The following is a 27,630-nucleotide window of genomic DNA, read 5'->3' on the forward strand; positions in this document are numbered from 1 at the left end:
TGGTGTTATAGCTGTTTATAGTAATGCTGTGAACTTGAAAACTTCATCATTCTTGAATTAATATCTAAATCGGAATCAGTCTAAATGTTGTGTTCAGTTTTTAATTTGGTTGAATTGATTTATTTAAATCGTTTTTTCACTGGAATGACTGAGTGCTTAATACTATTCTTGGACTTTAACATTTATTTGGAATGATAGTGAATTCAAACAGTGACATTTTGGATTATCTTATTATGATACATCCAAGGACTATTAACCCATCGCCACACCCTAGTCCGCTCGAGACTAAAGGTACACCAAGACATTCAATATCGGAATTCATTAGGAATACCACTGAAATTCAATTGCAACCTGATACATTTGGATCTGCGATATAACATTTAGGACCATTTTTAGGATTTAATGCACGATAGAAATACATTATTTGTTGTATTTTACAAACTATGTTGGTTTTCGCTCTTTTCCGTTACTCAATTTAGGCCATATAGTTATAGCCATGCATATCTGCAATGAATCCCCATCCATACATCCATACTTACATACATGATTATACGTATGGGTTGGATGGAAGTTACATACCCACATTTGCAGAGGTTGTCCTTGGTACTCTCAGTAGTACGTGTACTAGGATTGTTTAATTTGTTTTCAAGTATGTTGATGTTTTTGTCCTCTTCAAGATTGAGCTAGGCACTGTTCCCATTTAATCAAAGTGGAGGCTGATGTAGCAATCTCATTCGTAGGTGTGATTACTTACACGAACGATTGTTCTAAATAAGCACGAGGTTCTTGCGGTTTGTTTCGCGTCAATCACATCCTTGATTCGATCAGTGACCGCAATATAATTACATATTAATCAAAGATATACCGAATTGATACATGTATTAAAAGTTATACTGACTCGATTCATTACATGCATTTTATATCACGTATGTGTCAAAATCATTTGTCAATCCCATATGGTATCTAAACAAATAATGCCAAGGTCTTGAGTGTTCTTTAAATGAACTGTAACAAATCATGAGGATTTAATGAACCGCGCGCGATTTATTATGCGCATGACAAAAATAATAAACGCGTTCCATGTGATGGCGGAGGCACATGATGTTCAGTACGTACTTGACGATCTGTACACGTAAATGTACATTAATTATCAGAAACATCTTCACGGTGTCGTAGATATTTTTAAGTACATTCGCGTAACACTGAGACTTGTGCTTGACGACATCCCCATGAAAATATTCGTTGAGAAGATCATTCATGTTATGCCAGCGATGTCCTTATTAGTCTCGACTGAGACGCAATTATCCAGTTTCGCAAATTATATCGTAACACGATTGATCGCTCGCGGATGGTGCAAACAAACATAATTTATCCCAAGTGAGCCACTGCAAGGCAAGATTCAACAATCGAGTCTATCCTAACATGGACAGGCAATTAAAAATCACTCACACGGAATTCAGAAACGCCGCATAATGTCTTCGTCGCTTTATGTTCTATCACGGTGAGAGGACTGTGTCCTCTAATTGGTTTATTATGGTTCACTGAGTGATGGTGCTATCGAGTATAAAAATAACTAGCATGGATACATATTGTGTGTGATGTCATATACCAGCACGAATAAAATATGAAACCACTCCGGTGGTATAGTGGTTAGAGCTTCTGCTCCGGATATGGGAGGTCGGGGTGTTGAATCCCGGCCGCGTCATACCAAAGGCTTATAAAAATGATACTACCAGCTGCCTCGTTTGGCGCTCATGCTGCATGTTTGCGGCATGATGCCCCAGTGCTAGACAACATAATAAACTGCCAAACAGCAGACATTGCAGATATGTTAACAATTTAGAAATCCATATCACATATATATATATATATATATATATATATATATATATATATATATATATATATATATATATATATATATATATAAAGTAACCTCACTACTTTAAAAAAAGCCTTGCCTCTCTCTATGTGGGGGTAACACATGAGCATGACTCTGAATAAAACAGTTTTTTTATTATGATGATTTCCAATCTAAGCTAGGCTGATCCCAGTATTTGAGTGCATCTTTGGCTGATCTCAGCTTATCTATGCCAGGCTGATCCCAGAATGAAGAAAGTAATCTTATTTTAGACTGCATGCATCCTAATCACCTGAGATGACTCCATCTGCCAATATAGTAATATTCCCATATTCATATGTGTATGGTTGTATTTTCCACTTTAGAAAACTAGTGCAAGACTGCTTTGCTAACGCTTCACACCTGGTCTTTATCATGACTTTTGAACATATTGACAATATCCTGGGAGCATAGTGCATACAAAATATCAAACACTTGTTTGCATCATCGCTTGAAATTCGTTTCCCAATAAACAAATTAAAAATTATTTGCACCATATTTACATATTAAACTGAGCAGTGGTTTAAGTTCCACAAACATGTTTCATACTGATCGACCTAGTTACATGAACAGCATTCATCATCCAATTCTGAGTTGAAAAAGATGTTGTTGTAATTGATTTCTGTTTTAAAAAATGTATAGCCTCGGTATTTTTTCTCAAGTTTAAATCAATTCTTGCTCAAAGTTGTATCGAGAACTCTGTTGTTATTAACTGTCTGTCTTGATTAATTTTATCAATAAAAGTGGACATCATCTTGTGATCTGTTGATAGCTGTATCTTTACACAAGCTATATTCAGTACACAATTCAGACACTATGCATTGCAATCACAATAGCCATTTTAACTACTGGTACTATTCCTTGAAAGCTGAAATTTGTTTAAATGTCACTGAAAGTTACACTTAATATTTCAGAATAAATCTAACAATTTTGCTTTATGTTATGGCAAGGAATTTTTCAGTAATTGCTTTGCAGCTTGAAAGTTACAGCAGTATTCACAGTATGTCTTTTTGACCTGGACTACCCATTTTAGCACAGAAATGTGAGAAAAAATATCCAACAATGTGCTTAAGTGTAGAATTGAAAATTCCATCCTTGGGATTACAACTTGGCATTAAACACTCGGCGCATGAAGAAGAGCTTTGCAACTAGTACTGATATTTAATATTAAATACAAAGATAATATCCTAAACGAAAGACAACACTGAATTTTCTCTTATATTCTGGAGGGAGTATGAGGCATAGTTGTAATAATCTTACTACATCATACTTTTAAATGACAAAATGAATGATAGTTTGTTGCCATAGAAGCAGAGTAATGTTACTTCGTGGGTTGGGGGAAAGCATGAGAGCTATATGATATTGTTACTTCATCAGTTGTAGTACTGCTACTACATCAGGTCTTGGAGATAGAAATGTCAGTGCCTGGAAATATGGTAGTTTTACTACATGTATATGGGTTGGTGGGTTCGCTATGTAGCATTCTGATTACATAATGTTTTGGTTCTCAAAATATGAGAGTCTGGAAATAGAGTAATATAACTACTAGGTTTGGGGGATAGCTTTGTAGGATTGTTACTACATCAGGTTTTGGAGATCACAAAATCAGTGATTGGAAATAGGGTAATGTTACTACATGGGTTTGGGGGATAACGTTAGAGCTATGAAGTATTGTTACTACATCAGTTGTAATATTGTTATTACATCAAGTTTTGGAGATCACAAAATCAGTGCTTGGAAATAGGGTAATGTTACTACATGGGTTTGGGGGATAACGTTAGAGCTATGAAGTATTGTTGCTACGTCAGTTGTAATATTGCTACTACATCAGGTTTTGGAGATCATAACGTTAGTGCCTGGAAATAGGGTAATGTTACTACATTGATTTGGGAGGATAGCTTTGTAGTATTGTTACTACGTCAGTTGTAGTACTGTTACTACATCAGGTTTTGGAGATCACGTAATTAATGCCTGATTTCATAGGGTAATGTTACTACATGGGCTTGGGGGACAGCTTTGTAGTATTGTTACTACGTCAGTTGTAGTACTGTTAGTACATCCGGTTTTGGAGATCACAAAATTAGTGCCTGGGCATAGGGTAATGTTACCACATGAGTTGGGGGGTAAGTAGCTTAGTAGTATTGTTACTACATCAGTTAACACTGTTACTACATCAGGATGTGGAGATCACTAAATCAGCGCCAGGATACAGAGTAATGTTACTAAATATATTTTATTTTTTCTCCAGTCAACCATATCATTTACACAAAACTACATAATGAACCATTGCTTGATTTTATATTAAAATTTTAATGCTCACAGGTGTAATATCGTTGCGAAAAAAAGGGTGAGCCTCTCATATTTTAATTATACCAAAGCTGTGAAAATGGAATAGTTACAGACTTACCACTAGTCAATCTCTTTGTAAATGCGTGCACTGTTTACGAAACATATATGAAATTTTCACTGTAAATAGATACTTCATAAAAGTGCGTAACCGCTATCCGAGAGAAATTGTTCTCCTACAAATAAATAATTGATTTAAGCTGACATTTTTGCTGATAGTGAAAACTCTAGATTTCATATTTGTTGTTTGCTTTAAAGCGCATTTTCTGTCAAACTTAAACTCATACAGAGCTCATGTGAGCTCAATAATGATCATATAAATGCCATTCTGGTTGTGACTTACAGCCATTTAACAACAGGCGATTAGCAATTTATTTCTATGTGAACAATCTAGCATTCACGTTTGTTGTTTTGATTTCATCCATATTTGCTACAAGGCTTCGTTGTAGAAATGAGTTGAACCAATTTAAAGATAGCACAATGTAATGAGATTGTACAGAGTTATGGATCTGAGACGATTTGGAATAGGCATGAACACCATAGATTTCAAACTTTTGCTTAGATTTCAAGCAATGTGTATCTTTTATTCATATTCGCCTCCACAAAGTATTCAATAAATTTACACTTATGTTGGAAACATGTTCTTCTATCGTTTAGACCGTTCAGTTGTATATTAAGATTTAGTTCCAAAACATAGATAACTGTTCATAGGAGTCAACAATTAATATTTATAACTTAATGTTTGCCGATGTTTCATTGCAAAACAAAAGCTGTAATTCAATTAGCAATAAATGTGAACAACTGAAAAATCCCTCTTGCTAAAATCCTTGTTGAGTATTGCATGCTATATTTTTTACCAACGATATTAAGCAACTCTGCATAATATAAGTTTTCATATGGAAATTAAAAATATGCAAGCTAACACATTTTGAAAAAAAAATAACAAACAAGAGACATACATGACATGTTATAGAAATATAGCAAATATAGAGCCACAACAAGATCTGTATTACCATCATTTGCCTAAAATGTAATAAATAAATGGTTGTTACAAGCCAAATCATTTAGACATAGGTGAAGCTGACCTGGTTAGTATTAGCTGTCCTTATTTGAAAAAGTATTTTTGATAAAAAGCATATGTTAACAAGACGCCCAAGCTGGCCTAATACCATTCATTCGGATAGTCACATATGCCTGTGATTGGATGGTCCCACTAATATTGTAACTGTATATGACAAAAGAACAGTTACAGCAAATTGTTGCTACATTGTCTATTCATGCTGGTGGCATTGTTTTTTTCCTACAAAAAAGTTACCAAAAGAAACACGCATGGTGCCCAGATTTATCCCTGACACACAGTCTAGGTCCTGACTCACATCTAAGGAATAGTTCATAATCTCGTCCTGAAATTACACGAGCATGCCTGAAAATGCAAGCTGAAGTACTATGCGCAGTTAGCAGAGAATTTTGTGTGTAGCTTTACACCCTTAGGCCACATTACTGGGAAACGCAATCAAATTCACACCAAATATAGCCGCGGTGGCTAAGTGGTCACCCTTTTAATATATATGAACTATCTAACTTTTTATACGCATAAATTAGCCATATTCATATATATATATATATATATATATATATATATATATATATATATATATATATATTTGCTTTACGTGCATACACCATGTCTACCAATAATAATGTGATGTGATAGTCATTTACGTTCGCATGTTTTAATTGTTTTGCTTTCCGAAGTTTGAAATATGGCCACTAATTTAATACTTCAATCGGTAGCGAAGTCACATTCTATTTACAGCGCGATCAGGAAGGCTTGTCAGGCCTATAAAGTTTTTTTTCCAATTATTTTGTGTCTCACTTATAATGGGAATGCAGTTTAGACAAATATTTATCTTTTTGCATAGTCTACGTATTCTTGTCATATTCATCATTAATCATCTTATTAGTTAAGTTATCCACGATGGACACTGTTGGAAAGAAATACTGTACTTGTATATATATCTGTTTCGTATGAGGAAAATAAATATTTTAACAATTAAACGTGAAAATTTATTCTATATTTGAACATAGATTATTCATTATAAACGAATTTATAACAGACGGAATCAAAATATAATTTTACAACAAAAAATGTTAAACATTTTTGTACAAAATGTGAAACTTAAACATTGTAAGGAGTCAGTATGACAAGATTACATAACTTTTACGAATACTGAGTCACACTTAATATATATACAGTGAAGGTGGAAAATTGTTCTGTACAAACTATTCCAAATCTAAAGAAAATAAGTCACTAGTTCTTTGTAGAAAAAAAAAAAATAAGCAACACAACAAGTTGTGAAACTGAAAACTCATTTAAATAACTAAATGTCACACACAGCAAGATTATTAATATCTGAAATATACGAATTTAAGCATCGTTTTCATTATAACGAAGGTTATGGAATGGAAATAAAAAAGCTCATTTTGACACATAACAAGCAAAATAAAGAAACAATAGCCAGACAGTCCATGGTGGAAACAAACTTCGGTATTAGCAAGATAACATTAAAATTTATTTTTAAAGGTTGATTGAACTAGATTGTTTAATCAACAGATACAGTCCAAGTAGAAATCACCATCTTTATCTGTACTAATCTGAAGTAATATTCTGTATAGAATAATATATTACCAACACACCCACATGGGCGCAATTTCGCTCACCTTTCTGATTGACATTAGTCTCTGAATGCATATTCACATTTGAAACCGCAGAGTGGAAACACCTTGGTTGCTGCTCTATATAGTAATGGTTGTGTCATTTGTCTTTTAATAGTCACATATAATTACTTCCTTGACTTAAACAGGACAAGCCATGTTATAACCTAGTATGGTCCCTGCTTTATACCGTCCCCATAGAATATGTTCTGCTTCAAAACTAAGAAGTTCTTTATAACCTATCCTGAAGGATATACACCTATATGAGTTAAGGAGAGTTAAGCTTCGCGGTCAGCATATATTATTGCATCTTCCATTACAGTCATTGGACACTCATGGCGCCATATCTTGGAAACCATTCAAATGATTCATACGATCAAGGCAGTTGCAGAGGCTCAATGGTGAAGCCATTACACTTATGACGATACGGTTGCTGGTTTGATTCCCAGTATATAATCAACATGTATCTTCGTTAATATGCGTTGAATCTGCTGATAATTAAAACATCAAAAAAATTCATATTCAAATGTATATCGGTTGTAATCAAGTTTTGTCCGAAATATGGTTTATTGAGTGTGTATAATCTCATCCATAAAATATTTGAAAATTAGATGCAAATTAATATGCATGAATAATGTGAATAATAAAACTCATCTGATATTTTGATGATATAAACTTGCATAAACTTTCCTATGAACATGATCAGATATTTGGTCATTAGTGTTTGCAAACTCCGATAATCAGAAGTACTATGTGCTCATTAATATCTGCTGTTCATAATCAGTCTCTCCTGATTTCAGTATAATACAGAATGATACCTTTAAAATGTACATAAACAAGTATTGATGGACATGAGGACGACACTTGAAGCACGTCGGATGATGTCACATGACCTAAAAAGATGCCAACTTGGACTTTAGCCAGTGAAACTTACACTCAAGCAGGTAATAGTACCTTTCAAAATTCTACTCTTAATCTTAAAAGCCAACTTGAAATTTGTATGAATAGATCCATATCAATGCAAAAGTTTTGTAAATTTGTCTAACAATACTAATGTACTTTGAGTTTTGTTTTACTTTTCCATGTTTAATTGTTTTGCTTTTGCGAAGAGTAACATTTTAACCTATGATTAGATTATTCGATACGAATTGAGACATAGTCTTGTTGCGGATGAATTATGACTGCTTGCTTGAGTTTAAAATGTTTTGATTTCTGTGTCTCACTAATTACATAGAATTCAGTCTAGGAAAATGTTAAATGTTTTGGATCGTCTACATATTCGTCCAAAGCGTTTCATCGTTGCTCTTTGCTATATTGGATCTTCCACATTGTGCACACTGAGGCAAAGAACGAATGCATTTGTCACATATCGGTAAATACGACGACACCATATACAACTTCGCTATATGGTCACACAGCAAATAATACATGGTCATTTTGTTGATATGGCACATTTTACAAGCAACAGTTTGACGCAGTTCCTGGATGTCGCTCGTAGTTGCTGAAGCGGTACTGGATTGATGCTCAATGGACCTAATATTGCGACCTACAACATTACATTGATTATTAAACAGTATGACATTTTCGAGAAGTGAAGCTTCATAATTGTTCAATTCAATTATTGACAAGATGCATCTATCAAACTGTATACACTATGTATGCCATAAATCTAAAAAATACATAACATAAATAAACAAATAAATATGTCACTCATCAACAATTTTTTCCCATTTGAAAATGGTTGTAACGATTTATTTTACCTGTGGAGGCGGAATTAATGTCATAGCAAATAATAACATACAGCACTACTATGATACCTTGAATTTGGACCATACATTGTTTGAATTCGCCAAAACGACCCTCACAATGTAACAAAGTTATCTCGTTTTAATGCCTGAACAGATCTCATCCTAGTAAAAATTTCAGGCTGACCGACGCTCTATTTATATAACATTTTTATAGCCACTTTAAATATAAAATTTGATTAGCGGAAACCTGGTTGTTCTTCGTGATTTTATATTCCACTTTGGATCTTGAAACACATATAAATCTCTTATATTTAATCCACGATTTTAACCCCTCACGGTTAGTTAATCAGCCTGCTTATACACTTGTCCATATACCGGATTCTTCATATTCCTGAAGTTGATTGTTTACAGTCTTGATTAATGTCTCTATAATATGCCCCAGATCATCTGCGCGTAATACCTTGTGTCAGCCGTCATTTCACGACTTTGCTTGCTATTAAGATAAACCTTTGTATGATAAACAGAACTAATTAGTGCATAACACTGAGCAAAACTAACAACTTTGTTATGTCCTACAATTGAACACTTTGGTATGTGCTTATCTACATTGCTCGACAAACCTAACCCATTTCGGAATTGTTCTCAGTGGTATATCAGTGATCGGGACAAGTTGCTTATTGCTAAAAAAATTCATTAAGGCTGAAAGCCTTGGGCTTTAATCCGGTCTTACCACGCACAGGCAAATATATGAAGCTGACAAGAAGCATGTCACAGACATAGTTCATGCAGCGAAAAACTCTAAGATCATTGTACGTTCAAGCTGCAAAGAGCTCTAATGTATTACAAACCAGTAATTTAAGGAATTAAAGCACACTAATGAAAACAGCCTTCTCTCCATCCGACCTTCCAGACTGTTTCTCTAATTTCTGCTGTAATACGTGCAAACCATTAGAAATCAAGTTGTCGAATGATTTTAGTGGACTAATCAGTTTGGATAGAGAAGTGAAGAAATTTCCATTTATATTCAGTTCAACATTTCTTTAAGGTTTACTCTGCTATATAAACTTAACTTAACGGTTAGTTACATTTATTGTAAGCAAAGGATGTATATTATTATATGATTTACATTCTTTAAATATATAAATGTATACGCAATAATTATTTCTCGTATAAGTACAGTCACTCTGGATTCCTGAAGCGGAAAACAACTTATATTGTGACTATTATATAGAAATGTAAATATATACCAACTAGATGATGTTTTTTTTTCTAGATCGAATTGTTTGCCTGTCAGCTACGCACGAATTGCAATACTGTATTAGTGTGCTGACATAGGATCAGAATAGATTATGGATTATAACTTGTATATCAGTAAAAAGAAGCATACGTTAAACATTACCAAGTGGGTACATCTTCATCTCCACTGAAAAAGAAGAAAATAAATAGAATCACCGTTTGTAAATCTTATTTACGTCGACACATAATCTGATACCACTGCACCATACATTTAAAGGTTAATTTACAATCATTTAGCAACACGACATAACAAAAGCACTATGAATTTCAAAACTAGAACACAAATGGCAAGTCTAAAATGTAGGACATAAAACAAACACATATGAAACAAGATTACTTATCTTCTATAACAACAACAACAACAACTGCTACTACTGCTAATACTATTACTACTACTACATTTCATACATCTAATATTATTATATTTTTAAGATGATTGCACTTAATCTGGTTATTAATAATTTCAAATTTCGGGGCGATACAAAATAATGCTAAATTGTATTGACCTGCACGGAACATGTAATGATGTCACAGAAAAAGTAGACTGAGTTCGGGTAAATGATTTCCATCGTCTAACCTTTAATCGTAATGTACAACTCTCAAAGATTTAATCTGTGGTGTTCTACTGTAAGTTATATTAACCAGGTGTATATTATTTTTTTATAGTTATGTAAATAGTGCAATTATGGAGCTCCCAATTCCAAATGCATACAACATCATTATTAGTGGTTTATTACGTTTTAAAAAAAGTAGATTTTGTCATTTTAGATTTTTACATTTTAGTTTTTTACTGATTAACAAAAGTATATTCAAACCAATTTGTGAGATTAAGTGTCCTTTGAATTATTTGAATGGCTTTGTTATGTTTGTCGCACATAATTGCTTCTTTTTCGTGCATAACGTATGAGAAAATTAAATGGAGAACAATGCTTTAAGTTTACCTTCGCTCTTTTCGGGATTCTTTAACATCTCACTAGGCTGTTCTGAAACGAACGAAATATTACCAGTTAAAGAAATTGGGTGCATGAAGACATCAAGATCATTATGCTTTGCATTTCAATGCCTGATTAGTTCCTTTTGGTGACTATTGTATTGCGAATCGATCGATCTGATGACAATACATTAGAATAGTAGAAGGAACATCTTATATGAAAAGCGCGTGGATATGAAATAGGTCTTGGAACTTTCCAATCGACATGAACAACCTTCATAATGCGCTAATGCAAAGACCCACACGATTTTTCTGCATATTCGCACTTCTACTCTCATGACCGTACCTCACACTTCTGGACTGTTACAAAAACTCGTAAGCCAATACACATTGAACATATTATCTGTTATCCTAATATGACTACATGCGTCATGTGTATTGTTTATTGCAAATGGAAATTTAACATAAAAAAACATGTTACGGGGTTTGTTTTGTGCCTTCATCAAAGTACGCTACGATATATATTAGCATGAAAAGAATGAAAATAAATCAAATAGTTGTGAGTCCGACAGGGAAGAAAAAATACAATTTTTAAAACAGTTCACACTTGTTTATATTAATAATGTTATATGGATAAAAATGTAATTACAGGCAACGTATTATGAGGACTGTACAACTTGTTTCTAGGAACTCGAGCGTACATTTATTTTGACATACTCGGCCAAGACACCAAATATAGTTCTCTGTTTCTGGTGTACGTGTATAACATCACTTATACATTTATTTACTGGTCTGATACATTTGCACAAAAAGATAATAACGACATGTTAAGTGTTTGTCTCGCAAATTAATACCTATCTGACTTGATGCAAGTCAGTCAAGGCACTACAAGCAGTAAGCATAAGGGTTGATGACATTCGTACTCAGCTCTGTGACGATAAGCCCAGTAACCAACTTATACAGAATCTCTCACCATCGTTTAACTGGATTCTCGACATGATGACCTTCTCAAACGTCTAAAGAGATACCACGAGTGCACGATGATTCTCCATATCTAAACTTTGAGGAGAACATGTACACACGCCCATTTACTATTGTGTTCATAAATGGGCGAACCATTCATAAAGATATGGGTGAAATGCATGTAATGCTGAGTGATTGTGGATCATAGATCTTGCTCTAAGTGAGAAAATGTCGTTATTTATAAGGTTTCTGAGACGTCTAAGATCGGTTTTGACCATACAGTTATTTACGCATTTGGTAACCACGTCTTTGTCTCGAGATGTTTCACGTCTACGTCTTGCTGTAGATCATATCCAAGATACCCGTCGTGCTTCACCAACTTCAAAAACATTGAGCGCGCTTGTACCATCGACATATCTCTATGTGACAGTATTATGTGACTGGTTAGGATCACGTACTTTAAAAACACAAGCCCGTGTAATTTAAATGTCTAAAGACCTGCAGAAAGGTGCACAACATCTCTCAGTTTACTACCGGCGTTAGAAATCGATATGCGCTAGGTATTATATCAGGCTTTTGTCGAATTTGGAAAACACTGCTAGGTCGATTGGTTTCGCATCAATAAAACGGTTGATAAAAACTGTAAAAACGGCTTTGGTTATATAATTGACTAGACTTAGCGATCGTATTCGTACTTTCAAATCGGCCACAGAACGGGACGTACTAGAAGATCAGAATATGCTATCAGATATTAATATTGTTTGCATTGTACCAAAGGGGTTCCTGTCTCTAATTAAGGCCTTGCTCATCACTGCATTCGGCGTTGGGTTCCACGATAGCGGAGCACAAGATTTTGCATACAATTTTCTGGACATTAGAATATAGTGTTTTGTTCCTTTCTCTCGTTCAAGAATCGCTAACTGGTTTAGTTTCTGTGAGTATGTGAATGGCTGCCAAAGCTAACATGTGCTCTCAACTGTCCCTGTTGCACTTGAAAGAAGATGCCACTCGGGGTTGCTTCAGTCATAAAGACGTGCGTGCTGCAGTTCTGAGATTTCCGCTCCTTGACCGTAGGCACTGCCCCTGCAGTTCTCTTCGGTTTAATTTTAGTTGCTGCAGTAAGGATGAGACACCTCCAGATGGAGCTATACATTGTGCGATTATCTAAAGACTCAGTGTCAATGTCAAAGTGTTTCAGTGATGACTAGAAGGAATCGTTAAAGCGTCTCTTCTGATCACCCTACGATCGATTTCCTTCCTTGACTTCACATAACATTTGTTATCGGCCTGTCTGCTGATATTCTGGTAGAATTCCCTGTCCATCTCAACTTTGATTCCATCAACAGAGTGTGGATTTTTTAAATGCCCGACTGTGTAAAACGTTCAGATTACCTATCATGGCCTCTTATCGTCATCAGTTTCCCTGGTAGCCATTATGAAAATGATTCATCTTCTTAGCAAGGCAACTTTACACCTTCCAGGATTATGATGCAAACATTAATTGCGAAATTGTTCACTGTCTCTATGGTTTTGGTCATTTACTTTGAACGTGGCTTCTACGCAAAACTTCTCATGTAGAAGTTGGTGCATCATCTCTGTTTTCTTGATTCTGAAGAGGATTTATATATACATGTGCTCCATATCAAACGTTAATTTGGCATGTAGGGATCAGTCGTCAGCTAATTTGAGATAAAGGACAGTTTCTTCCTATAACGTAGGACATCGTCTCCAGTTTCTTCAGATTTAAGATCTTGCCATCAGTCCCGTATAAAATGTCGATCCCATTATCATAGTCACGGAAAACATGATTAGACAATATAGTCAAAAATGTGCAAGTGTGAAATTACTGAGTAAGATCCGTCTGATGCCAGCCTCAATATGAGCTGAAAAAGAGAATGGTTCAGCAGGCAGAGTCAATAAAAACACATGCAAGAAAATTGTGAGTCATTAGGGACTATAACATCTTAGAGTTGCACACTTATGTTTCTCCTGCACATCATATATTCTATTTGCTTCCGGTCAAACATAAATGCTGAGCTCTAACCCTCTATGTAGGTTGAAGGGTTTGAAGATTCCTTTCAACGTAGATGTCCTTAATGTTTCCTTCTAGAATAATCACACCTCTGTCCCAGCATTATTCTGTTTATGATGCTTTATTTTGTCTTGTTCTTTCATTTCGAGCGACCCATAGAACAGCAAATAGGTTGAACCCTTAAAATGAATGGTGACACTTTAATGTAAATTGACTCTTAAGCCGTCATCATTTAAGACTGGGTTGGCACTAAATCTATTTTTTGTTACGTACACGAAAATTAAATTAACTTATATTAATGGAGCCGTGTCTTGTGACATGATAGATTTGTTTTTTATTCTAATCTAATAAAACTCATTCTGCTATTTAAGAAAGTTATCTTCCCATCACTGGAACGAATTGTCAGTAAATGACCCTAATGTTGCATATTTTGTCTGCTATGGTGTCAAGTCTGTTGTTCATAAAATAGAGGCAATCACTAAACTACCCAAGCGAAACTCCTTTCAGGTTTCCTTTGATATCTGGATGGCGGTGATGTTCTCCAGATAAGCAATGCCCACAGCATCAGTGACCTTTGTAGTCATGCAGGTTATAAATGACAATGGGTATTTCCATTTCTTAAGTTCTGTGTTCGACGCAATGGTATTTATTTTGATATGGCAGTAGTCCCTCACCGAGTGGGTCCCCAGCGACGCGACCGAGATGCAGCAGCAATTTTCCACTTCCTGGTAGGCAAAATACCAACTGCTTTGTAATTTATTCTGTACGAGGGATGTTACACCACAAGTGTTTGACTTATTTTCTTAAGTTTGTTGTGTTTCCATGATGCATGTATTAAGGATGGTGAATACGTTCATGTGATGTTGAACAAGCCACGGACAACAGCCTGCTCTAAGGTACAACGATCTCCTGATGATAGTTTCAAAGACAATGCGACCTAATAGAAAATTTTGGAGCACCTAATTCAGCTCTCAATATACCGCTAATCAGTTTCCAAAGAATTGGAAACTGATTTCACGCAGTCTTGGTGAGAGTAAATGTTAATACCGTATTAACATTCGGAAACTACCATACCAATCTTTCAAACTAACAGTCCCTATTAGGAAAGCACTGTATTTGCATAACCATGAAATGAATGATAAATGATAAGACTCATCTTCTATTCTAAATCCAATAAACTTCTATAAGACGTTCACTGTGGAGTAAGAATCCTGATTACCACAATATACCATCATGAGTGACTTGAACCGATTTTTAGAGAAGCTGTCATAGAGACCAATTTTTTTTTTTTTTGCCTTTTTTATCGAGATGGAGAATATTTATCACTTAACCGATTTTGTTGCTATCTTTATCTTGATTTCAGTCATAGAGAATCAGCTCAGAAGCAAGGAAGTAGACCTGTATCTGTACCGTAAGAGGAACTGCCAGAAGAACATATATATTCATGTTCTAAGGCCTTAAGGGAATCACATCTATATTGCACAAATTAAAGATAAGTTTTGCAAGCTGTTTCGATGATACATTGCGCAACAGGTTCAAAAGACGCAACCTTCAGCGCATCAGATCCACTACACTAATATGTTACGTGGTCAAGGTGCACCCTTGAAGAGCTATGTATACAATTTAGGTATGCTTGTATTCTACTCTGCTTGCATAATAATACGTCATCACTGATTATTTACTAAACTATGTATTCTACTACCCAATTGTGGATTTGATGAAAACTTTGTAAAGCGTTCATTCTGCATATTTCGGAAATAATTCAGAGCAGCGGGGAGGTGTGCTCTGATCGTGGTACTCTAAGTCTGATCCGAGCAGCTGTGTTTTGAACTTTTTGAAGTTTCTGGAGTATACATTGAGATGAACCAGACAAATTTGAGTAATAATAGTCCAGTCTTGAAAGTACTAATGAACACACAAGTGTATTAGTGGCATCAATTGAAAGATATTTGCGAATGGAGCTGATGCGTCTAAGCTCAAGATATACAGCCTTGCATATGTTCATGACATGTTGGTGCAATGTGAGATAACTGTCCAGAGTTAAACCTAGGTTTCGTACTGACTGTGTGAATTTAATGTTGGTGTTGCTGATATTTATTATTTGAGGTAAAGGATGTGAATGAGAAAGTCTTTGTTTTGTGCTCAGAATGGCCTCGGTTTTGTCATCATTCATCTGCAGCTTGTTACATGTCATTCATGATTTCACATCAGAAATGCACCTCTCTACACCTTGGATGGTAGCATCAACTTCAGCTGGGTGGCTAGATTTTGTATATTTGAGTGTCATCAGCGTACAATTTGTGAGACACTGGATGATGATCTATGACACTTGAGAGCGGCTGAGTGTATAGAATGAAGATAACAGGTCCAAGAACAGACCACTGTGGAACACCACAACATAGATTAACTGGGCTGGAAAGTATTCCATTTGCAGACACAATTTGTGTCCGGTTGACCAAGTAGGACTTGAACCACAGTAAAGCTGTATTATGAATGCCAAATACGTGATGGAGACGGTGAAGTAATATATCATGGTCTATTGTGTCAAATGCTGCAGACAAATCAAGGAGGGTGAGAACTGTAAACGTTCCGCTATCCAAAGCAGAAAGAATAAGTAGTTTCAGTACTGTGTCAAAGGCGATATGCAGATTGTACATTGCTAGAAAGACTGTTTGAGTTCACATGACTTTGGTGCACTCTTCATCAGGATTGTATGTTCGAAATTGTTGCCGCTGAAATTCTGTATTCCAACTGTATCTCTGCTTATCTCTAATGGTTTTTACTTTGTCACGGAAGTAATTAGCAAATATATTCGGAAGATCGACTGGAGAGAAGGTAGTTGGAAGTGGTGTACATGTTTTCCTTGACATTCGCTTATTAGTAATCTCGAAGAGCTCTTTGCAGCTGGAACTTTCCGTGATATAAGTACTGTAATAGGCTGATTTCGCTGCATGGACTATATTTGTGACATTCTTCTTAGCGGCTTCATAGATTTGTTTATGAATAATGAGTCTGGTGGAAAGCCAAAGCCTCTCAGCTTTACGGCGGTCTCTTTTAGCAGTGCGAAGATGGTCCCTAGCACGGCTATGCCATGGAGAACACTTTTGAATTGACACTCTGCACTTGGTCGCTGGGGCATGTTTGTCGAGCAATGAACGCAGGCAGTTATCGAGTTGTTCTGCTGTAGGAGATAAGCAAGTTGTTAAGTTTGCTTGGATGTCATGCATTAGTTTGATTCTATGTATCATACGGAGGTTTCCATTAGTAGCAGATAAAGGTGGAGGATTAGGGACTGATACGTCAAGATGGCATATAATGCAGAGGTGATCTGACGCAAGTTCGTGGGATACCAGGGAGAACCGTAGAATGTTATCATCAGGTCTATGAAGAATCCAGTCTAAAATATGACCATGTTTATGGGTGGGTTGGTGAACTGACTGTTTGAGGTTGAAAACATTAATGGAATCAAGGAGTTTTGATGCGTTTGGGTTTCCATACCAGTCAAAGTGAAAGTTGAAATCTCAAAAAATAATCAGGTTGCCACCTATCGAAATTCCATACTCCAGGAGATTCGGAAACTTTTCCAAAAAGAGAGTCTCAGTCAGCCTGTTTTTTTCTACTATGAGGAGGGCTGTATAGATACAAAAAATGGACTGACCTTTGATCCAGTGTGAGTGTGCTTTTGACTAGTTCAAACGATGTGTGATCGAAATTGAATGTTGTGGTGTGGTTAAGACGTTTGATCATGAATTTCTTTGTAATGCCAGCAATTCCACCTCCGCGAGAGTTATGGGGGAACGACTTGATGGAGTAACCAGTGGGTGTTAGATCGCTTGATGTTTTTAGCCATGTTTGTGTCAGAAAAAAGACGTCGATATTCTAGTCGTTGAAAAAATTAGCTATTTCTGTGCGCTTTTTCGGTGGTCCTACTGATTGGACATTGAATAATGCAATACGCAGAGGTATATATTGGATAGTTGACACAAAGATTGACCATTTAATAGGGATTGGAAATAGGTTATCTAAATTATCGAATTTTTAAATTGTTGAGTCGGAAAGGGCATAAGGGAGATAACTGTTATTCTTCTTTCTGTTCTACGTCAGCCAGCTTTGAAACAGCGTTTCTTTTTTCTGTTCTCTTTACATTTAAGTAATGATAAATGTAATCCCAGTTCGTTTAATCTAGAGTACATTGTAGTGTGGAAAGCCAAGGAGTGGTCATTTAAAACAAAAATGAGGGTCCATGATAGCATAAACGGGTTGACTGGCGAGTATCATGTGATGGCGAATTGTTCAACAACATGGGTAGTTGTAGCAGTGGACCAAGACAGCTGAGAAAAAGTCTAATTATTCTCGTTTCGTCAACAAGGAGATGACGAAACACATACGAACTGAACAGCTAATACATGAAGAACACAATAACGTAAACGAAGACAGGCAACAAGCACATATATCATGAAAACGGCACAAACAACGGAACAGCTAATTCAAGCCCGTGAAGCGATAGCGGCCATCTTCAACACCAGTTTATATATATATATATAGATATATATATATATATATATATATATATATATATATATATATATATATATATATATATATATATATATATATATATATATATATATATATATATATATATATATATATTGTGATAGATGGATAGATATATATATATAGATAGTTAGAAATCAATCACGTAATATATATATTATGTGAGTAATGGTTGTACATATCTGTAACTATTTTAGTGTGTTGTACATTATGGCACGTAGATTCTATAGGATATATACATAAGATTTGACAAGTTTATAATGCTAAGCCTGTTTAGAAATTTGAATTTAAGTATGGTTCCCTAGTTATGCCAACTGAACTGTAGGATTAAGTAGTGAAATCTGTCAGATGGGGTTATATTGCGACAAGTAATCGTAATATACTCTTGGCTATAAGAAGCGATATGTGCAACTAATTCATTCCTAATTCGGATTATCGGCTTGTACTAGTATCAGTCTGAATATGTGACTAATGTTGTTTTTCAGATATAATCTGGGACATTTTATTTTATTAACTTTGGACTGCACTGTTCCCTGGACTAAACTATTATTCTGGGACAATTGTGGTATTATTCAAAGACTTTCTAAACAATACCATTTTTTCCCTGGACTATTTGCAGACCAGTATAATTAAGGATATCTTATTCTTTCGAAACATTATATTATTTTGTGTAAAATTCTTTAAATGTATTTTGGATTCAATTCATAATACTGTAAGTCCTTCTTAATGTTCTTCGTATAACTTGATAATTAGATTGCTAAGTGTTATTAATTTTATGACATGGAGTCGTAACATTTGAAAGATAAATATACATTAAACAGATGACTGTTAGTTACTTGGTCGTTAAGCCTGTGTGTAAGCTACGCACGAAAAGCAGTAAAATGAAAGTGTGCCGATGCACAATCAGAATATGTTATGAATTATAACTCATATGTCAGTAAACAGGAAGATCAGTTAAGCCTTTACCCATTGTTAGGTGATCCGTCTCTCCTGTAGAAATAAGAAAATAAATGTCATTACCATTTTTATACAATAAATATTCTTATACTCTAAGACCATTATAGGAAATTGAAAAGTTAATTAACACTTGTATTACCCTTTCGGGACTTTTGCAACAAAGCAATCATAAAACGTCATTATGGTCTTCTCCAATAGGAAATAGGTTTTCGGGAAAGATAAAATATAGTATATAAAGCATACTAACATCCAAAATTATGACTTTCCTAGTTTTTAATGCTACTACTACTGGCACTGTGTTATACGCATTAATTGTTATTATATTTCACTATTAATTATCGTTTAATTGAGGAATACATGTGGGTAATATATGACGTATCATCAAAAGCTGCAACGGAGAATATCCATGCTTTATTGTTGCTGCTGGATTTTGGGAAATCCTTTCATTTTTAAAATGGATTTTATTTAAAAAGCACTGCACTGTTGTGAAGGACCAAATGTGAACCAAATTTTTGATAAAAGAAATCTGACTTCTCTGCATTTATGTGATAGAAAGAGTTGTAAGAAATGGGGAGTCGCTTTTTCGGGACTTTGTCATCATATTTGTCTAACAATTGCGGCATATAATTAAAAATATTCCTGCTATCACAGGCATTAATATAGAATGGATTTTAAATTGAAATATTCATAACTCATCCTAGATTGATTTATTTCTATTGTATATGCGCAAGTTATGTTAGTTGCACTTTTAATTTTCATACAACTTAAGCCGATTGTATGCAGACGTGTACCATCCGTCAACGATATGAAATTCATTCTGCTTAGTTTATAATAAAATAATTCATCTAGATTAATCATCTTAATCTTGCTACTATTTAATTACATCCTACAGATGCACCAATAAGTTTGTGTTTTCACTTATCGAGACATCTCTTATCCTGACGTAGTGTCATACATTCTTAACTCTCGAGAGAACGTATCTTTCAGTGACATCTTGTCCATAATGTCTGTTAACATTGATCAAAGCCATTTCATATGGATAGAACAAGTTATGGAAAATCATATCATTGTTATTTGTCAATTGTAACAGAGATATATTCTATGAAGAAAATCCATTTAACTAAATCTCAATTTTCAATCGTTAAATCACTCGCGAAGATCATTACTTACTAATGTAGCGAAATAAATGCCAGCCACGGTTGGCATTAAGTCAACAGCTCAAAATATTATATCAATGTAATTCACAGTGGACATAACCACCAATAATGCTGTTTTTAATGCTGAATTGCGATGTAAATGTTCATATGGAGTTGTCGTCAATAATGATCAGATTTACCTCTTTATAATTACAACGTGTGCATTTTTACAAGAACAACATAATTTTACTATACATTTCTTTGTTACGTTGCATCCTGTACCTTTAATTATTATTTGGCAAATAAGTCCATTTTACTTCACTAGTAATTGTTTATATCTTTATGTAACTAATTCAAAATCGACAAGTAAATAATTTTGTTCCAAAACATTACACTTAAGAGATTCGTGTTCTGCATATTCTCTTTGTAAGTAAGTTTTGAAACAAAGTTCATAAGATACACGTAACATTTTTGGTTTCAAGTATTTATAACGTTATTATATATCTCCATTCCCCAGTTTGACTTATTAAGTTTCTTAAATAATAAATCATATCCATAACCAACATTATGATAAATATTTGGAAAATATTTTAGACTGTTAAATTAATACCCTTGATTTGATATTCCCTATAAAGTTATGTTCTCTGTATACTCTAAATGCAGATGTACAATGTAATTTTGCGTCGGATAGTACACACAGTACACAAGTAGGTTTGTTGAGTGGAGAGTGGGAACAAGTGATATAACATACAACCTTCCCGACAATGGTTGTCTGTTTGTTAGCATACAGAGCGGAGTATTAAGGAATATCAGATCATCATTCTCGTTCATTACCCAGACAGTATATGCCGTTCCACATGAACATTACATACTAAGTTTTTTAAATACTATAGATTACTCGCAAATCCGATATAATCTAGCGATCAAGTTGAAAGTTGTATGTATGTTATTAGGGAAGGATAAATTATGGTGTGTTCATATTCTATTGACTCCGATTAGCGACTGCATTCAAAGTACAACATGATACAAGATTCCAAAAGTACATCTAAAATAACTGTCATGCCTAGTAACCAAACCAGCAGATGTCAACAGTATGTTGCGGAAGCCTAGCAGTACTGGCTCAAAATATATCATTCAATTAGAAACGAAAGTAACTTTTCCTAATATAGTAGAGGGCAAACTGTTCTAAAACGTTCTGCAGAAGAACACTAAATGATATGTCTTTGTAATTCAGCATGAAACTTGTTCTAGATAATTTAGTTAATCAACATAGACTTTCCTGTTGCTGCATATGAAATCTGGTTCTCCTTAAATCTACATCACATCTCAAGATATAGATACCCTTAACGTACCATTTGTACCACACATGACCTCCACCAATTTCCCTGAAAGTTCAACTTTGCAAACGAAAGAACACAATGCCATTTAGGGCTTGACTGGATTTAGTTCAGTTCATATTTCTGAGTTACCTTAACGTGAGTACATGAGTTTGCTGTGTTTTCTACCTTAATTAATCCATCGCAATATATCAATATGGATACAATGTGCGTGTACAACATGATATAAATGAATTGCCTTTCTCCAACCGACTGTCGTGAAGATTTGCCTAATAAATATTGCAAGCAAACTGTTATGCGTTTTGGCACAATGATAATATTTTAATGTGAATATATTGGGGCGTTTTTACGGCTTCCGACGCGAAGGTGATGTCACGTGACTTAGGGAAGGGGACAGTACTGTAGTCATCAGACGGCTAAAATGATTGATATATAAATTATGTACAAGTCATACATAACTTCTAGCATGAACAATTTTCCCTTGCACTATCACTTAGTTTTTCATCCCTTATTTATCATTTGCAATTCCATAGATAACTAGTCAAGATCATTTTCAATAGTCCTAGGTCAATGTGAGATTGTGACAAACATACGAGACCGAGGTTTTGTATCTTAATGTAAATGTTCCAAAGGTTGAAGAAAAATTATGATGCAAACTAAACTTAATTAATTTTGGTCGAACATGTAATATTCAGGAAGATTGTCAAATTTAGCACAACTCAAAAAGCAGGTTCAGTCGATTACGAAAGAAGTGACTAGTTGTTTCAGATCATAGGCGAAGAGGCGTAGATGTTACCAATGCGCATGAGCTTCAATTAGAGAAAAAAAAGTAGGTTGAAATGTGAGAAAGCTCTGACCTTCCATCTTGACATGCGTTTGCAACCTCAAGCTCTATGAACAGGTCACTCGCCTTCAATTTTTTATAAAAGCGCAGACCAACAGAGGCAATTGACCATCAAATTAAATGGTTATATCAGTCACAATCGTGGACAAAAATATGTTACCATTCACGACGAACTTGACTAATTGCTGATTCACCAGTGACCTAAGGCGGCTAAATTTTTACTAGTTTATTATAAAACCTTTGGCCGCTAACTTTTGAATTAGTTGGTTTAAGAAGAATATTGTGGACACATAGGTCACTGAAATTCATAAATAATTATACCAGTAAAAGCACAAGGCCGGTGAAATTCAAATGTTGGTGTTATAACTATATACATACCTGGTTATTGGTCTTTAAAATATGTGTTGTATGCAGCAGCAAAAGACTAAGTATTTAGAATGTTTTGATCACGAGTATTTAATGCGTAAATAACTGGTACGGTAGATGTTGGGTGTATTGTATAATCCGAAAATAATTATAGTTCCACTCGATTTTCAGTTATTAAAAGTTCAGTGACAGAAATATGGTTTCATTATATTCAAAATCTTCATGAGACACAATTATAAGCATCTACATTAACATATTTGTAATTTCATTGTCTAAAATCAATGTCAAAAATAAATATTGTTCATAAATCACAGCATAATAATTGTTTGTCATGTTGTTCAATACATTATCTATATATCTATTATTTATATACTTGCTTGCTTAAGGTTTCTACGATGCAACATGTTATCAATACATACTGATATATATATATATATATATATATATATATATATATATATATATATATATATATATATATATATATATATATACATATATACATATATATATACATATATACATATATATATATGTACATATATATATATATATATATATATATATATATATATATATATATATATATATATATATATATATATATATATATATATATATATATATATATTGATCCGAAAACATATTCATTGTCTTGCAAAGGACTTGTCAACGAATATTATTTCTTTCAAAATATTGTTGATATAATCTTGATATCAAATTGTGCTTAAAGATGCAGTCAGATAATCATGTGCCTCTATAACATAACTGGATAAAATGCAGTAGATTACCGTCGTTCTCTTTGGGATCTCTCAACATCGCATTACGCCGATCTGAGAAAAAAAAATATTACCATTTATAAAAAGACGTATATGAAGACATAAAAAGCCTGACTAGTTCATTTTGTGACTATATTATTGCGGATTCCAGCAACCCGACTACAGTAAACTCGAATACTACTAATACAATCATATACGAAAAACGCGCGTGGATCTAAACTTGCTCTTTGGATTCCTCAATCAACAATAAATACTTCCTTGACTCGTCACGCAAATGTCCTCACATTGTTTTGGATATTTTATCTCTTCCTCCCTTCAGCCTGCCTCATACTTCTGGACTGTGACATTTCTTTCAAAATTATGTATAAATCCATTTATAACATAAATTAAAAATTGGCGTCATTAATGCATCGGATATCAGCATGCAATAAAACCAGTGATAGTTAGTGGTGGACACCATAGTGGCAAGCAATTGCAGTTATGATCTGTAAGCTATTCAACTGGACTCAAATTCGGTTTTTGTTTGGCATAAGACTTATAATATATGACAAAACGTAATGAAACAATCAGTTTATAACCAGAATTCTATAGTGTTTCTTTTTACTTTTGATTCAGTGCTTTTTTCCCCTCCATCGATATAAAGCATATTTCCCTCATCTTCTGGAGGGCATACAGAAATTCACTTTTCTCGTTCCTCAACTAATGTTTCTTTTTTTCTTTAGAGAAATTGTTAACAGAAAATATGGATTTTAAAAGATGTGAAAACTATTTAAAACACTAATCATTTAATGTTTGTCCTTAGAATTTCTCCATTACGATTTCTCCATCAGTGATTAATTGAAAACGACGGTTTCCAGGACAAACATAAAGGAATATGCATTGTCTGCATCTTGTATTGATACTAGCCTAAATCCATTAAAAGGTTATAGATTGCACCTGTAAGGCCTTTGATTACTTCCCAATAATGAAACAGACCGTATCAGCTCTTTTATAAAAAGAGAAAACTAATAAGCATCTCTTACAAAACTATATAGATCGCTTGTACATTAATCTCATAATGTTTGTATTTGTATTTAAAAGAAAACAGCAAATGAGTATTCCCATTACCGATAATAAGATACTAACATAGTCTGTAAAGGTAATGTAATAGTGATTCTGAAGTCACGCATAATAGACTAATTCGTGTCCCTGTAAACACCATTTAATTTTAAACGTTCATGTAGCACAGCAACAAATGTCAGAGAAGAAAAAGAATTCCATCTGGTATTCATTGTTCTGAATAAAATAACTTTAGCATTCTCAGAGGTGATAATTACAGCTTATACAATTTACTTTTTCTGACATGAGTCATTTTACCTATTGAGCTTATTTAAATGTTTTTAAAGGTCCAAAATAATATTAATAGTACCATTTTCAAGCTGAAGACGAGGTGGCATGTTAAAGAAATATGAGAACTATATCTACTTTACACTAGCTTTGTCATAAATAATACTAAAACGATCACTAATGATTTGCTTTTTTAAAGTTGTATTCGTTGCATGTGTAGTTCAGAATTTACGTATGTTTTAACAAACTCTTTTCATTTTTCACATGCTTTAACAGAACAATTGAATAACTGCATGGTTAAAGGACGAAAACATTATAGCAAAATTATAAAAGCAGCTCTGACGTTGAGATGTTGCCAGAAAGGATTTAATCAGCTTGAATCAAACAGGTACGTCTTATTAAACATAGTTAATATGTCTCTTCATTTAAAGGTTAAAATTAGAACTCAATACAGGTTAATGGCATTAATTATATTTCAAGTAAAGTCTGATTATGTTACGAGTTAAAACTATATTTGAGTATCTGTTCTTATTACATAATCTTTAATTATTACATCATTGCTTAACATATGGGTTCATATTGTGATTCCAACGATAAGGGAAAAACAAGCACAGAACCCCACCAAACAAACTACCTAGCTATCTATATACATACACGCATCCATAATGACAAACCGGTAGACATATGAGTCTATACCTTGTTCAGAATTATAACGATATTGGACATTATTTAGGATTGTATCCGTTTACGTGTAAAGAATATTATCTTTCTTTGTCTGTACTTTTCACCATTATTTTATTGTGATTTCATTAGCAATTCTATGAAAATCAACTGAGCAAATATTTCAAAGAGGTAACCTCCATGCATCCATCACCTGTTTCGTTGGAGCAGAAATTAGCTGAATAAAGGTCTCAATACACCTCAACGTAAAAGAAACTGACAGTGTCCAGTTGATCTATAAAATTACACTTGACAAAAAGACTGCATGCGTTATACGTTGCGGAAAATTGGTTTATAATTTTGTGAGTAGTCCATCCCTTTGTAAGAAACACCTGTTGCACGAATTCGACACCATTGCTGTGGCATTATGAAACTTAATTCATGTCTGAGTTGAATGCCTACTTTATTTTAGTGGAACGTTCTGTACGAATGAATTATATGTACTTCAGCTGTTTCTTTCCAAGCGTGGTCTTATATCTCTCTTGTGAAAAAGATGATAATGTTTACATAAGGTTACATATCTTACAAATAACACTGAAGCATACGACAAAAACGTTAACTGGATTAAAATTTACTTTTTCTCCTGCGTATTAAGATGATGGCCACAACTAGCAACACGATGAAGACAATGCTAAACGTCACAAAAGCAACGATCATCACCAAGGTAAGTATCTTTGTGTCCGACATTTCTGACGATACTGGTGGACCGATATCTGTAAATATATCAGAAGAGTTTGACATATACCTTTCATGAATTATACATGTCGAAATATATTTTTCGATCCTGTAGAAGAAAGCAAAATGTTGAAAACAACACACTGGTATCTAACACATTTCGCATAGAACTGCCTTTTCTAAGTGTGTAACAGTATTAAATAACTTACAAAAACATAGACAACGACAAGACGACAAAAAGAAACACGAAACAAATTACCAACTTATGACACTTAAGAGTGGCTGAGTGTATAGAATGAGGAGAACAGAGAGCCGTGTGGAATACCAAAATATAGATAAACTGGGCATGGATGTTTTTCATTTATAAACACAATTTGTGTCCTGTTGACTAAGTATGACTTAAGACTCTTACATCAATACAAAAAAGATGCCGGAGACAGTGACGGACTATAACATGGTCTATTGTGTCAAATGTTGTAGCCAAGTCAAAGAAAGTAATCTTTCCACTTTCCTTGGTGGCAGGAAGGTCATTATCCACTCTCAGTATAACAGTTATATACTCATAGGACAGGCCCCAAAAATTTGGATAGTTTCTATCCAAGGTAATATGACACCCCAGCTGAATGGCCCTCTGCTATTAACATCCCAAGCCCATGCCTGTGTGAACCTGATGAGTTCTTCCAGGCTGGTGTAAACTACTGTATGAACCCGGTTATTAGTTCACAGAACCTCCAAATATTGCAATTGAAGCAAGTGTTTGGACAATATAATGAGTGTCGTTTTATATGCATTTCATTACTGTACTATAAAGGCTTATTACTTCATATGATTTTTTTCTTCCAGCCACATAGAAACATTCTATATGGTTTTATGAATAGTCCATATAAATGTTGTTACATCCCACAAAGAATAATGCACCTGCTTTTTTAATTTCAATGAATGTGCATTTTAAAAAAAAAAAATCACATAATACTTTTAGAAATTCTAAGATGGTAAACACAT

At 34.3% G+C, this 27,630-nt stretch overlaps 1 protein-coding gene across 1 annotated transcript in view; it reads right to left on the reverse strand.

The window, feature by feature from the left end:
* Positions 1-4,114: 4,114 nt before the first annotated feature.
* The window catches only part of LOC149793217 (uncharacterized), a 44,720-nt gene continuing 21,204 nt past the window's right edge, over positions 4,115-27,630 (reverse strand). The window contains exons 4-9 of the mRNA XM_089967180.1: positions 26,529-26,666; positions 23,920-23,961; positions 19,455-19,478; positions 10,947-10,988; positions 10,109-10,132; positions 4,115-8,507 (exon numbers count right to left, since the gene is read on the reverse strand). Of these exons, the coding sequence (XP_089823306.1) occupies positions 8,233-8,507; positions 10,109-10,132; positions 10,947-10,988; positions 19,455-19,478; positions 23,920-23,961; positions 26,529-26,640 (519 nt within the window). The 5' untranslated portion in view covers positions 26,641-26,666 and the 3' untranslated portion in view covers positions 4,115-8,232. The remainder of the gene's footprint in view (positions 8,508-10,108; positions 10,133-10,946; positions 10,989-19,454; positions 19,479-23,919; positions 23,962-26,528; positions 26,667-27,630) is intronic.

Source organism: Sinohyriopsis cumingii, chromosome 8, assembly GCF_028554795.1.
Source record: "Sinohyriopsis cumingii isolate HCF-2022 chromosome 8, ASM2855479v2, whole genome shotgun sequence".
NCBI lineage: Eukaryota > Metazoa > Mollusca > Bivalvia > Unionida > Unionidae > Sinohyriopsis > Sinohyriopsis cumingii.